This window comes from Cnephaeus nilssonii (genome assembly GCF_951640355.1).
Source record: "Cnephaeus nilssonii genome assembly, chromosome: 19".
NCBI lineage: Eukaryota > Metazoa > Chordata > Mammalia > Chiroptera > Vespertilionidae > Cnephaeus > Cnephaeus nilssonii.
The window spans coordinates 44,312,069-44,326,914 of NC_137090.1; the positions used below are offsets into that span (position 1 = coordinate 44,312,069).

The 14,846-nt window shown below is 43.9% G+C and overlaps 1 protein-coding gene across 1 annotated transcript in view; it reads left to right on the top strand.

Annotated features, from left to right (window-relative positions):
- Positions 1-416: 416 nt before the first annotated feature.
- MYOCD (myocardin) overlaps positions 417-14,846 on the top strand; it is an 88,299-nt gene continuing 73,869 nt past the window's right edge. Inside the window, exon 1 of the mRNA XM_079798974.1 lies at positions 417-717. Within this exon, the coding sequence (XP_079655100.1) occupies positions 663-717 (55 nt within the window). The 5' untranslated portion in view covers positions 417-662. The remainder of the gene's footprint in view (positions 718-14,846) is intronic.

Consider the following 14,846-nt stretch of genomic DNA (forward strand, 5'->3'; position numbering starts at 1 on the left):
GCGCCCGCCTCCCAGGCGCAGCCCCAAAGCCCCGCGGCAGGAAAGCCCGAGGCTCCCACCACCCGGGCCCAGGCCCTCAGGCCCTCTCCGGGGCCGTCAGTGAGCCCGGGCGCTCCGCTGCCCTCCTTTCTGTGCTCCCGGCCCCTTAACTCTGCGCCTGGCCGTGGGGGCCCCGGGCCGCGCCTCCGTCCGCTCAGCCCGCTGCAAAGAGTTAAGAGCGGCTCCGGGACGCCCCTGGCTGCTCTGAGTCCCCCGTCCCCGCTCGCCGCTCCTGATTGGCCGAGCTCCTGTCAGTAGTAAAAAAGTATCAGATAGCAAACTTGGGACCTTCATAAAGGCGTGGTGTGGTACTCCTCGATCGCCGGCGGCCTATGACATCAGCCAAGAACGCCTGGGATGCCGCTGCTCCCGGCCAGACGCCGGAGGAGGAGGGTCCCGCCGCCTAGGAGTTAACAGCCCGCACAGCGAGGGGGAGCCACCAGTGTTCTGGGGACACCGGTTTCGGTCCCTGGCGGCCACTGTCCTCCTACCCAGGGGAGCTCCCCGGAGAGCTGGATGAATTCTGGGTTGTTAGCTGCGCGCAGCTGGGCTCCCGGGAGCCGGTTCCTGGGGGAAAAGAGGGGGCGCCTGGCCCAGGGACCAGCGGCTCGCTGAGACTCAACATGACCCTCCTGGGGGCTGAGCACTCTTTGCTGATTAGGAGCAAGTTCAGATCAGGTAGGGCTGAGGCATCCAGCATTCCCTCCTAAACTTTCCTCTCCTGTCCTTCTCGGGCTCTGCATGGCTTTCCAATAAAGGTGTCAGAGCCCGCGCGCGCGCGGCTGCTGCAACCTTGTCCCCAGAAAGCACACTGGGAAGTGAAAATGTTATTCGACCTTGGGGGCCTTTAATGTCTTCCGTTTTAAGTACTTGGAGTTGCTGAGTGTGGGTTTTGTTTGTGAAAAGGCCAGTCTTTTCCTTTTATTTATTTTTTTTCTCTGTCTCTGTGAATAGAAAATTTGGAAGTATATCCAAAAGGAACAAGTTTGAAAATGAACCAATGAGGGATCTCGAGTTTGTGGCTGCATAACGTTAGTTATAATTGCTGAGAAGATGAGCCTGATGCTGTGTATTAGATGACAGGGGTCACTTAAAACGTAGCTAATCCAAACAAATGTATTTCCCAAAAAAGTCACTTGGGGGAAGTAAAAATAGCCAATTTGGAGCACAACAAGTATTTGAAATGACATCACTGTGGAGGGGAAAAAAAAGTCCAGTGCCACAAATATTTTTTCCCAAACCATCCGATATTTATAAATGGAGAGTTTTTTCCCCAAATATCTGTGTTAGTGGCGCAAAGAGGAACTTCTCCCAGGACGCTGAGTCAAGGTGAGTGGGGAAGGTGGGCACTCCACGCGCTGCTCACAAGGGTTGGTTCAGGCGCCCAGGGAAGGTATGAGTGTGGAATCGGGCACAGACACTTGCTTTCTTAAATTCTTTCTCCATAACTCGTGTAGAATATTGGTTTTATAAAAGCAGTAACAAGCCACTCAACAAATGGCAGGACTTTTACTTAGAAGATGAATTATTGTATGAGAACGCCGATGTGAACATTCCGTAGAGCAGGTGTTGGGAGGATGCTGGCCTGGTTCGCTGTTTTCCTTAGCCCCCTAAAGAGGACCACTCGGTGTGTCACTAGGGATGGATGTGTCAGCAACGAGAAGTATGGATGCTGGAAAAGCAGGGTTATCTGTGGCTGCCTTGGCGATGCCTGGCTTTTAGACGTCTGTGGGGTCCACTGGAGATTTTCTTAGTCTCTGTGCTGTTGAAACGAGATGAAAACTCAGGAGCTTGGCCAACCAAAATGCTCAGTGCCAGGCTTCGCGATATAAACTCATCTGCCTGCCATTGGGCTCAGCGGTGGTTACATCCTTCCTCTCCTTCCTTCCCATGGCGAGGTGAGGTGGGTGATGTGTTAATCCGCTAGAGACATGGGCACTGCTTTGTAATTTGGTCAAAACTGCAAGGCAACACTGCCACCTTTCTGAAGAAAAGAGGATGCAGATTTGTTTTTGCAAAAAGCTACGTTCGTTCGTTTCCAATGCACCCTTGCCAGTTCCTGTCGGGGGGCAGGGGAGGGGTCTGTCCCTCCAAGGGTTTGGTGAGGTTCTGGAGAGGATTGCAAAAGCAGATTCCTCAAACTCACCCACCCTTCCTTCCTAAAGTGCAGACCGGAGGGAAGACCATGTTTGCCCGGCTCCCAGTGCCTGCCTCGGTGGAGGCCTGGTGTCTCCCAGGTACCCCCTGGAGCTCCTGAGAACTCCAAGTGCGGCCTCGTGTTTTCTTAAAGCTCGCACAGGCTTTTGTGTCCCAGGAAGGGCAGCTTTGGGAAACATGGTATCAGAGCAGACACGGGCATGCTCAGTCCTCCACCTGTGCTAAACGGGGGCGCTGGGGTCTGGACACGGACGGAGTGGATTGAACATCTGAGATGCAAGGGGTTGATAATCTGCAAGACGGAGGAGAAAACCAGGCAGGACGTAGACCTAAGTAAACGTCCTGTTGAGGACGGTGACTGTTCTCTCTGGACATAATTACGACGGGAGCTGCAGCCCCGCAGAAGCCTGGCGGGCAGCGCGCTTACCAAGGGCCTGCCTCTGCCTAGCAGAACTGGGTTTACTTTGTGGTAACAACGGATTAGGAAGGCCTCTTCTCTGTTTTGATTTCTCTCCTCCTCCCTCTCTCTCTCTTCTTTTTTTCTTCTTTTCGTTCATGAGCTCCTCAAAATGTAAACTCATAAAATTCTGACGGCTAATGTTTGCTTTGATAGTAGACCCTGATGTTACGTATTTCGTTAAAAATAGCTCAAAAAATAAATGAAACTAATTGGCTCTCTGATCGTAGAAGACTCCCGTATTCTAGGGCTTGTGTTAAGTGAGCAGATAACTGCTTTGACTCTGAAGTTGACACGTATGGCAACAGCATCCAGCCGGCTTCCTGGAAGCGATATTCGATATTCGAGTGACCTTGTTATTCAGCACAAAATCATGCCACGGGAGTAGGCAGCTGTGAGAGTCTCCCTGTATGAACATGCTTAATGACATAAACTCATCTTATCTGAGAGGCACATAGTTTCACGGTTAAGTGTGTGGGCCCAGAACAAACTAGCTGGGATTTTAGCGGCCGCCGTTACTTAACTAGCGACCTAGCCTTGAACTTTAGATAAGCTACAGGACTCCCTCTGCCTCAGTTTGCCTCATTTGAATAATGAGAACGATTATAAGGTTGTTGTGATGATTAAATGTGATTATACAGGTAAACCACTAAGGAAAATGCCTGGTGCTTAGTAAACCTTCAAAAAATATTGTTCTATTATTGATGTTGTTCGGCCGCCGGATTCTATATTGGTCACTTTCTCTCTGAGTCTTGGTTATTTAGTCTGTAAATGTCAAGGTTGGACTAGATGATTTCTCAGATGCCTTAGTAACATTTTATGGTTCTCTGAAAACACATAAAGGTCGGGAACAGGCAAAATTGTGATTGGGCTGTGTGGCATTGGGCATATATGGTAAGCAGGCCTGCAATAAATAGTGTTAGTTTTAAACTAACTGCATTCTTACTGTTTATAGTCTCACTCTTGTTTTGTCAATCAAGATACTGTAATCAGTATCACTGTCAACAATTTTCCTCAATGCCATGATCCTCGTGTCAACAAAACACAAGGACTTATATGTATGTGTGTACACACACACACACACACACACACACACACACACACACCAGGCACAAAGATCAAAAGGAGAGGGAGAGGGCCAGCAATGGATTTTGCTTCTAAAGAACTATTGTTTTGCATTCGTTTCTTTCTCTTTTTCTCCTTCTCCCATTCAAACGGCTCACACAAAGGCAGACTCTAGAGCCTGCCATGAGCGTGCCTCTATCCCCCACAAATTTAGGGCTTTCAAATTTAGCAAATAAAAATACAGGGGCCCAGTTAAATTTGAATTTCAATTAAACAACGATTATTTTAGCGCACGGTGATATTGAGGGCATGCTTTTATCTGAAGTCCAAATTGAACGAGGCACTCTGTATGTTCCCGGGGAACCCTACCTACAATCTGAGCCGTGTTTCACCAACATGCTCTGCTGCTCCGTCCAATATCCTATCAGGCTCTCGAGATTCCGGTGCCAAAAGACCCTCCAAATTGCAAACCTGCATTTTCGGCACGGAAGCAGAGACAGACTCAGAGCGGGTGCCATGAGCTTGAGCTCTGGGTCCCGGGGGTGCAGCAGCACACGGATTAGGGAGGAACGTGAGAACTTCCCTTCGGCTTTCTGGGAGGAGGAGGAGGAGAAGCCAGCAGACAGGCTGCTCAGGTGCAGGGCTCCGGGACGTGGGGCCGCAGCTGAAAGAAGCCAAGGAGCACGCAGAGCAGGCGCTGGGGAAGCAGGGCGGCCTCAGCTCAGTGCTGTGCGGTGGAGCGCACCAGCTCCACATGCTTCACCGGCCTGACCGGCCTGCAGAGCCCACCGTTGCTGTTTGTCCTTCCAGAGAAAGCAAAGGGCATCTCAGAAAGCAAGGTCATCCTCGCTGTGTTTTCTCTGTCCTCCATCCTCCAGATCACCTGGAAGGGCTGCTTAGTTCTACGTCAAGCTAGATCCTGAACATCTCTGAGACGGAGTATTTTCTGTTAAACTGAGGACACTGCTCTAAGAGGCTGGCCCAGAGGTTATGGACGCTATTGATGAAATTCCCACCATGATCTCAAGAGAAGTTCAGGCTCTGGCCCTGCCTGCATCATTAATGCATCTTATGACCTAGGACAAATATTTTAACCTAGTGCTGTATTACCGAAAAGGCACTCTTCTAGGTTAACTTATTTGTCCTAGGCTATAAAACTAACTGTATAAAGATATAGGTATAGATATGGGATATACACTTTCTCTTTTACCTCATTTAATTGACCTCTTTAGGCCTCATTTTTGTCATCTACAAAATAGAGGATTTTGGCTGTTGATCCCTGAAGTTGCTTCCCCTAATGTTTGGCATTTTTCCAAGTGAATGGCCCTAAGGATTTTTGTCAGGTTTTGAAGAGTGTAAGCTTTACAAACGTATTACTGTGAGGTTTCTGCTATTGTATTCTCAGGGAAATTGACATAGATTTCTTAAATGGATGAATGAATAATTTACACCTACCATTTTCATGAATAACACGGTGGTATTCAAGAAAAGCATTTCAATTGTTTCACAGGTTCAGTCTTCTTTTCAAAATTTCATTGACAGCTTTTGGGGGTGAAGCCCACTGAAGCACAAATAGCTTAACGAGTCCCCAATTCCATTTTGCTAGTGAAATGAGCAGTAGAATATTTCTAAAGTTTGGGAAAACTTGTTCCATCAAAAATTTTCAGGAATTCCTACTGGATGTAATCAGAATAGGAGGAATCTAAGGGCAAATTGTCACCATGGGCCTCTGTACAACGTGTTCATAGCTGAACTCCCCCTTTGCTGACAACCACTAATTCCCTTCTCAGCAACTGCGTTTGTTTCTATTTGTTCCGTAGTAACTTACTACAAACTTGGTGGTGTGGGACAGCACAGACGTGTTATGTCACAGTTATGGAGGTCGAGTCTGAAAAGGCCCTCGCTGGTCCAGGTGTGGGCAGGGCTGCATTCCTTCCGGGACCCTAAAGGAGAGTCTGCTTCCTGGTCTCTCTAGACTGCGGAGGCTGCCGTGTCCTTTGGCTCGTGGCCCCTTCCTCATCTTCTAGATGTCTCTCTGACTTGACTCTTCTGCTCTGGCTTCCACATGGAAGGATTCCACTGGGTTCGTCCAGGGCCATCTCCTGTTTTAAGGTCAGCTGATTAGCGCCCCGAAACCCATCTGCAGCACTAATCCCCTACACCACGGGTCTTCGTCAGCACCGGCTGCCCTAACAAAATCCCACGGCCCGGTGGCAAAACAACAGAAGTGTGTTTCCTTGCAGTTCCGGAGGCTGGAAGTCCAAGACCAGGGTGCCAGCAGGCTCACTTCTGGTGAAAGCCCTCTGCCTAGGCCTCCTTCTTGCTATGTCCTCACATGGCATAGAGAGCCAGAGAGGGGACAACTCTCTTCTCATAAGGAGACTAATCCTATCACCAGCCCCCCCACCCCAGACCTCATATAAACTAATCACCTCCCAGAGGCCCATCTCCAAATAGAGTGGGGTTAGGGCTTCAGCATGAATTGGGGGGGGGGGGGGCGGGGTGGAGCACAATGTAGCCCATAGGACCACAGAAGGTGACATATTCATGGAGTCCCAGGGATTAAGACATAGGCATCTTTGCAGTATGTGTGTGTGTGGGGGGGGGGGGGGGGAGTGGGGGGGCATTATTCTACCGATGACAGCAACTTCCAACGTGACATTCCCAACTTCCACACCTCCACACGGCTCTGTCCTGCAGACTTTGATCTGCATAGCTCTTCTCACACTGATTATCTAGCCACAGTCCCAGTGTTTCCTCCAGGGCCATCCGTAGACTAATTCCACCATGTCAGCAGTTGTTTAGCAGGAAAGGTTTTAAAAGAGAGAGGCAGAATATACAAAATATTAAGTTGTATTTTTTAACTTCAGAATTTCTTCAAAGCTTTAGTAGTTCTAATATCTACTATGAACTTCTAAAAGGCAGTGACTTCCAAGCATGCTGCATTTTACTCCCATGGCAGCTCCTCCGGCAAGTTCGGCTGGACAGCCTCATTGTGGGAAATTCTGCTCCAAGCAGAGAAGCCCTCAGCTCCCAACAGTGATTTATTCAAAGAGGTTAATCTCTAGATGAACGCTGCTGGCAAGCTCTCCCCCTCACCCAGGTGAGAAGGCGGATGGTTTTCCCTCCTGGCTGCTTGTTTCTAACTGGCTCACCCCTCACTCCTCCAGGGTATTTATTGGTGTCAGGACCAATACCCCGCGCCACGGGTATCCATCATAGGAGCCTACGCCCTGCCCCAAGGAGCTCACAGGCAACCTGAAAATGCTGTAGAGAGTGATATAGTCATTCATTCATTCATTCATTCATTCATTCAACACATTTCTCACCTGGTTCCCTTGTAGTGGAGACTGTGCTTGGAGCTGCGGGTACAGCTGGGGAGCAGAAAAGACACATTCCTTGTCCACACCTGGAATTTTAGAGCTGACTCTAGGACCCTCGGCATGCACTGCAGCAGATAAAAGACGAGCGCCACACTTTCTGGTCTTAAGACACTTACTTTTGGAATGTACCCCAGGTACACAAAATTCGATTAATCAGAATTCCGGGTCCACCTTGCACTGTCGCACTGTTGTCACTGGCCCACAAATGAACATTGTGTAATCTATTTGCTCGTCTTTTATCTGCTGGGGTGCATGGCAGACGTCAGCAAGGTTTTGTCAAGTTGGATTAAAGCAAATGGAATGGATTCCGGCCTGATGGGGCTACACTGGGGAATTACAGAAGTGCATGGCAGAAGCAGAAGTGCTGGAGCCCAGGGCTAGAGTTTTACATGCTTCAGAAAGCCAAACCGGAGCGGGAGTCTAAAGTGCAGATTCCTCTCCCTTCTTCCCATCCTCTGGGCCAGAGCTTCCTGGTCAGTCCCTGAGCAGACGGTGACCAGCCCTTTTCCTTGCATCTCTATCCAGCTCAGGGGGTGGAGCCCGCAAGCGTATTTGACAGGCACCTGCCTCCTCAGTCTCATTCCTCACCTCCCGTAGACAGACCAACCGGGAGACCTCAGCACGCCCACTCTGACTCCATGACCTTGGGAAGGTCAACTCGGCTCACCGGGCCTGCGTTGCCATACTGACAGCATAGTCCATGCCGCTGAGGGAAAGACCTTCGTGGAATTACTGAGGGTTTCTTTTACAGAAAGGAGTCCCCGTTCCCCTTGGGGAAAGGGATTATTTGACCGGGTGGCTTGTGAATTGTGCAAGAGAGAAGCACGGAGGAGTTAAAAGGTTTGGATGGACAGAAATAGAATTTTAAAAACAACAAAAACCATTAGCCAAGTAATAGTTTTGCAGCCTTACATTTTCAACTTCATTAAGCTGGTCATGATTGCTTGTTTTTTGAAGTCGGTAATTTGCACTAATTTCTATTTTGAGATCATCCAGAGTAGCTAGTAAGCCCAGCATTCCTTAACCAGACTTCGATCATTATTCTTAGATAAAGTACCAGGATATCCAAATTCTCTTAAAATAAAATGTATTGTTTATTCTCTGAAATTGAGAATAAATAAGGGTCATTCCTGACTTTTATTGTCTCAGGGCCCCGCAAAGTGCCCTCCAAACCACTGAGAAAACAAACTTCTTTTCTCCTATTGGTTGAGGGAAGATAAGTTCTCCCATTCCTTACAGACACCATTGGAGTTCTTCTCTCATCATCTCAGTCACTCCAGTTGATGTTGGCTGCAGTCAGGCTCCTTAGATCATTAGAAAAACAATAGATTCTAGCAGTAGAAACAGTGAATGAAGCCACTGTAAAACTGTAAAATGTATTTATTGGGTTCCCTCATGTATGGCACTTAGCCATCACTTGGTATGTGTGGCCATGTGAGTGAATACACAGCCTCTCAAATACTTAGTATGTCTTGCTTAGAACCTCTTGTCTGGGACCCCAATTTGAACTACTATGTAAGTCAGCTCCCCTCCTCTGCATCTCCTTCCCCTCAGCCTCTTAAGTGGTACAAAAATATCATCAGGTTTTTTTCTCTGACAATGTAGTCAAGTAGCCCCAGGGTAAAATGACTGGAAAATACCCCATAAGCTGTTCTGACTTTCCTGTTTCCAGAAACACTCTCCCTTCAACTTTGTTCTCCTCTCCACTGGTCCAGCTAGTTTCTCAACCTGACGTCAAGTTCCTCCTGGAATTTTTGGTATTCAAGCTCCAGACAGGGCAGTATAAAGCTCCAAAACAGGCCAAATCCAGAAAATGCTACTCAACATCACTTGAACAATAATCTCCTCAATGCTTTAAATATCTCTGCTATTTTGTGAAGATATTTGTCCCCAGATGCATAAAGATTTTTACAAAGTTATCTCCGAGTGTATGCATAAATTTACAATCAGCCTTTTTATCAGTCAGTATAAAATCGTAAGTAGTTTTTCAAGCTGCTACATAGCAGCATAATTCTTGTTTCAAAAACTGTATTAAAGTTCAAGTGTGTGTATAATAAATTACTAAACCTGTGTACAGCCCACTTGTATTGGAAAATTTAGCCTATTATAATTTTTATTTACACTAATAAAAGAGAAAGATGCAAATTGACCATACCTTTGCAACACCCACCAGCCAATCAGGAGTGAGTATGCAAATTAACCCAACAAAGATGGCGGGTTAATTTGCATATGCAGGCGCCGAGTGGCCTGGGGTGGGGCGGGACGCTTACATCATTGCCATGGCAATGATGCAGGCATTCCACACCGCCCCAGCAGCTCCGGGCCTCTGGGCAGCATGGGAAGGCGGAAAGGCGGCTCTGGCCAGAGCGAGGGCAATGCCAGCAACCAGAGGAAGGAAGGCCCATTCTTGCACGAATCTTTGTACATCGGGCCTCTAGTGTTATAAATAACACTAACATGAAAATGTTTATGCACATGACCTTTTTCTTCCCCTGGATTGTTTTTATCGGATGCTCATTGTTTGGAGTAAACATCCAAGTGTGGGGATAGTGAATGTGAGTCTTTATGATGCATTATGGTAACTAGTGTTTCTGGAGTACTTACAATGGACAAAGCTTAACCATAATTCTGTTTCCATAGGCAGTGAACACTTGTCCCAACAATAGAACTAGCTCAGAGCCATCTCAGCTGCTTATCCAGTGGTAACTGATGTTCATGAGCTTTTAACATGTTTTCAGTTGAGAATGAAAAGGAAAAGGAGCCACAGTTATCTGATAACTTTGAGAACTTCTGTGCAATCTATTTGGGGACTACCTGTTACCAAATAAGACTGATGACTCATCAGAGGAGAAGTGAAGAGGACCAGGAGTTTTTGAGAATCTATTATTTGTGGCACTTTTATTATCTCATTTAATCCTTTCAAAGGTGCTATGAGAGAGAGATGATTATACCTATTTTATAGTTGAAGAAACTGATGCTCAAAGACAAAAGATGTTAAACAACTTGGTCTGAGTCACATAACCAATAAGTGGCAAAGGCCAGATCGATCCCATTTGTTCCACTGTGCCATGACAACCATCTCTATTACAACCTAAAGCTCCCTGCTCCCACCCCACCCTCATCCCTCCCAGATGCACCCCTGGCTCACTGGATGTAATATACCTCATTCTGGACTACAACTCCAGACATATGCTCAATTGCCATTATTTTGTGTGATTTCCTAAATAGTTATTAATGAAGATACTTGTTTATAGTACAAATTAGCCCATAAATTTTACAAGTTATCCTCCCCTCCCCCCAAATCCTAGGACTTTTAATAAAACTTGACTATTTCAATCTCAGTTTATTTGAGAAAAAAAATCAAGATATTTTTGAAAACTAAAAACAGTAAGAATAGACTTGCACTAAGACACTAAACATAGCTATTCCAGAAATACGGGGTGGGCAAAAGTAGGCTTACAGTTGTGAGTACATGAAACAAAGGTTATCCTTGTATTATTTATTGGTTACTGTATTATTTCCATTCGAACAACTGTAAACTTACTTTTGCCCCACCCTGTTTCTATTAACAGAGAGTAGAACAGTGGTTGCCCAAGCCTGGAGGGTGGGAGAAATAGAGAGAGGTTGATAAAGGGTACAAGCTTTCAATTATAGGATGAATAAGGTCTCAGGATCTAATGTCTAACATGGATACTAGAGTTGATAACACCTTTTTGCATAATTAAAATTTGCCAAGATACTGGAATTTGCATTGTCATCCTCCCCCCAAAAAAGTGAACAAGTGAGGTGACGGGTGTGTTGACGATGGGGAATCCTTTCACACTGTCTGCCTAATCATCATGCTTACGCTTTAAATATACTGCAACTTTATTTGTTAATCAGACCTCAATAAAGCTGAAAAATAAAATAAGTATCTAGTAATTAGTATTAGGAGTAAAGCAGACAAATATTATAAGTGGGTCAGAATTGTGTGTGTGTATTCATATTTATAGATTTATGTGTGTATGTATTAATCTAATCTCCAATTAATTATTAACTTTTAATAATAAATGTTATTATTATTACCTATTCAAATAAGCAATAAAATATGTGATGAAGATTTGTTGAGAAAATTTACTATCCATTTGGAAAAAATTGAATTTAGCGATTTTATAATATATCTTAAGATAAATTCCATATGCATTAAAGGGCTAAGGAAATTTATAAAATGTGAGAAGAAATCAGAGGATAATTGTATAATTTTGGAGTGGGGCAAACCTTCCCAAGCATGTCACCAAGGTCAGAGTAGAAATAAAAATTGGTATATTTGACCACTTAAAAAATTTAAAATGTTATATGGAAAAAAATCATCAAAAAAATTAAAAGACAAACAGTAGATTGAAAGAAAATACTTGAAATGAGAATGCCAAAGTTATTTAAAGGAATTCTATAAACAATAAGATTAAAAGTACACAACATAAGAGGAATATAATTCAAGGGGGAAAAATAGTCAATAAGCCCATGAAATATATTCAACTCATTAACATTTAAGAAAATGCAAATTAAAAGAGCAAGGTACCATTTTTTTAAAAAAAAACCATCAGGTTATCAAATTTTAAAATATTGATAACATCAAGTATTGGCCAAGTGTTTATAAATATCCTGTTGGCCAACAAATGGGCAAAGGCTTAGAGGATACAGTTTGATAGTCTCTATGGAATTTTAAATGAACCTCACCAGCAGCCAAGAAATTCAAAGCATCTAGTCTAAATAAGCACTTGTCTATCCAAGGATTTTCATTGCATCATAGTTTATAATGCAAAAACTAAAAGGTGGAAACAGCATAAACATTCATTAGTAAGGTGTGACTACTTAGATTATAGTACACTCATACTATGCAATAAAATTCAAAGCAAAACAGAAATGATAGAATATTATATGAACTCACATGGAGAGATCTCCAAGACATACAATTAATGTTTTAAAAAGCAGGTTATGAAACAATCAAGCAAACATTTGCATTTATGTTTTTAAAAAATTAGACATAAATCCACAGAAAAAAACCTTTAAGAATATAAGTCAAATGTTACCAATCATGTTCAGGAGGACAAGACTCTATCTTTTCTTTAGTATTTGATTCTTTTTAAAAAAAATCCTCACTCCAGGACATGCTTTTATTGATTTTAGAGAGAAAGGGCAAGAGAGGGAGGGAGGTAAGGAGGGAAAGAGAGAGAGAGAGAGAGAGAGAGAGAGAGAGAGAGAGAGAGAGAGAGAGAAACAATGTGAGAGTGAAACATTGATCAGTTGCCTCCAGCAAAAGCCTAGACCAGGAATCGAACCCATGACTTTTCCATTGCTCCAACCAACTGAGTCACACCAGCCAGAGATATTTGAATCCTTTAAAATAAGAATATTAGTGGATAACATACTTCTGTTAGTCTCATCAAGTAGACAAAAATTCAAATGAGGCCCTGGCCAGTGTGGCACAGATGATTGAGTATAGTCCCATGCACCCAGAGGTCACTGGTTCAATTCCCAATCAGGGAATATGCCCAGGTTTCGGGCTTGATCCCCCTTAGGGAGCCTGCAGAAGACCACAGATCAATGTTTTTCTCTCGTTGATTTTTTTCTCTCTCCCTCTCCATTCCTCTCTCTCTCTCAAATCAATTTAAAATATTTTTAAAAATTCAAATGAGGATTTAGGTGATATGAATACTAAAGTTAATTTGATCAATATTTTAAACCCTTTTACATGATGTAGAATATTGGAAGACAATTTTAAATTTACCACCCTCTCCCAACACACACACACACACACACACACACACACAGAGAGAGAGAGAACTGTCAATAAATTTTAAATATCAGGTTCATATCTTGATCACAAGGCAGTAAAAAAAAAAAACATACTCTTTTTAAGATACTATTCCTATATTTCATTCTGCAATTATTTTTCTCAACAGTATACTTTGTTTGTTTATTTATTTATTTATTTTGAAATTTTAGATATTCCCATGAAGATCTTTTTTTACTTTTAAAGGTAAAATATTTTAAACTCAACAAGTTAGGCATCAAAACACACCACAAACACAACAAAAGTGTTAAAACATAGAAAAAAGCCTGGAAAGACCCATTCTCAAGGTGATTATCTCTCGGTAGTGAGATTATGAGTAATTTTTAATTTTTCTTATATTCTTTCTCATAATACTTTATTCTTTTTTAAAAATATTTGTATTGGTTTCAGAGAGGAAGGGAGAGAGAGATAGAAACATTATTAATGAGAGAGAATCATTGATTGGCTGCCTCCTGCACGCCCCCTACTGGGGATCAAGTCCACAACCTGGGCATGTGCCCTTGACTGGAATGGAAACTAGGGCCCTTCAGTCTGCAGGCCAATGCTCTATCCACTGAGAAACACCAGCTGGGGCTCATATTACTTTATCCTTTATTTTGATTATTCAGTGTCTCCTATTACCTTCTATAATAAACAGGAATAACTTTGATAATAAACAAGATAACAGTGAGCCTCATTTGCTTATTTATTTTTTATCATGAAGTAATAGGGGATAAAAGACCCCTTATCTGAGGAACAACTAGCCCTGGAGTTGGCTGGCCACCTGGGAGGTTTAAGTGGCTGTTCCGACCAATCTGAGAGCATGCGCATATTCGAACCACAGCCGAGAAAACTTGCTCCTCAGCTGAGGCCGAAACCGCAGCCCCTAATATTAATTTATGTTGGAAACTTTACATGTATATATTGTGTTATAGGCTACAGTCCGGCTGACCTGGGTTCAAATCTTGACTCCACCCTTCCTGGTTGTATGAACTTGAACATATCCTTCAAGCTCTCCAACTCCACTTCTCCATTTGTAAATGTAGGAACTACAGTACCTCCCCGTGAAAAAGGGAAAAAAACATATAAAAATGCTTGACATAGTACAGGGATGTTCTTATGTACTCCATAAATGGCAGCAATTTTAGTCACAGATGAATATAATGATATATTAATTATTATATTAGTATTTATGTCAATATGTTATAGAATGCTAATTATAATATCCTATCTAATAAAAAGGTAATATGCAAATTAACCAATCACTCCATCACAAAGATGGAAGCCCCCATAGTGGCCAGGGCAGGATGCTGGCAATGTTGCCCCAGCGATGCGAGCCCAGCGTCCCGCGCCCCGGCCAAGCGGAGGGAGGGCCTCTGGACAGAGGCTGGGGCGCAGGACACTGGCATTGCAGTCTGGCTGAGGGACCACCCCCCCCCCACCCCTCCACCTCACCCCCGGGCACGAATTTCGTGCACCGGGCCTCTAGTTTTAAAATAATTTAAATGTTATCAGAAAATATCATATTGCTTTTTAAATTAACAACAACTAGCCTCTCGTGATTATCCCTTAAGATTTGCTGCTCATTTCTTTTTTATTCCCAGGCTTGCAGTTTTGAGTGATGAGTCTAATGATTATCATTATAGAATCCACACTGTATTCACTAAGTGATTATATACATATTATCACTTATTTTCTCCCTTTCAAAAAAACTTTTGAGAAAGGAAATTTTGCTATCTTCATCCTGGAGAGAGGGTCTGTGGTCCAGCTCAGGTCTTTATGGATTTCTAGTGAGTCCCAGGCCTTGGCAGGGGACCCTTTCGAGGTTGCCGGTGGCTATAATGATCAGCACAGGCTCATGGCTGTTCTTGTAGTTCTACTGAGAGGCCCGAATCCCATAACCTTATAACTGAAAATACTGTTCTGTCCAAAA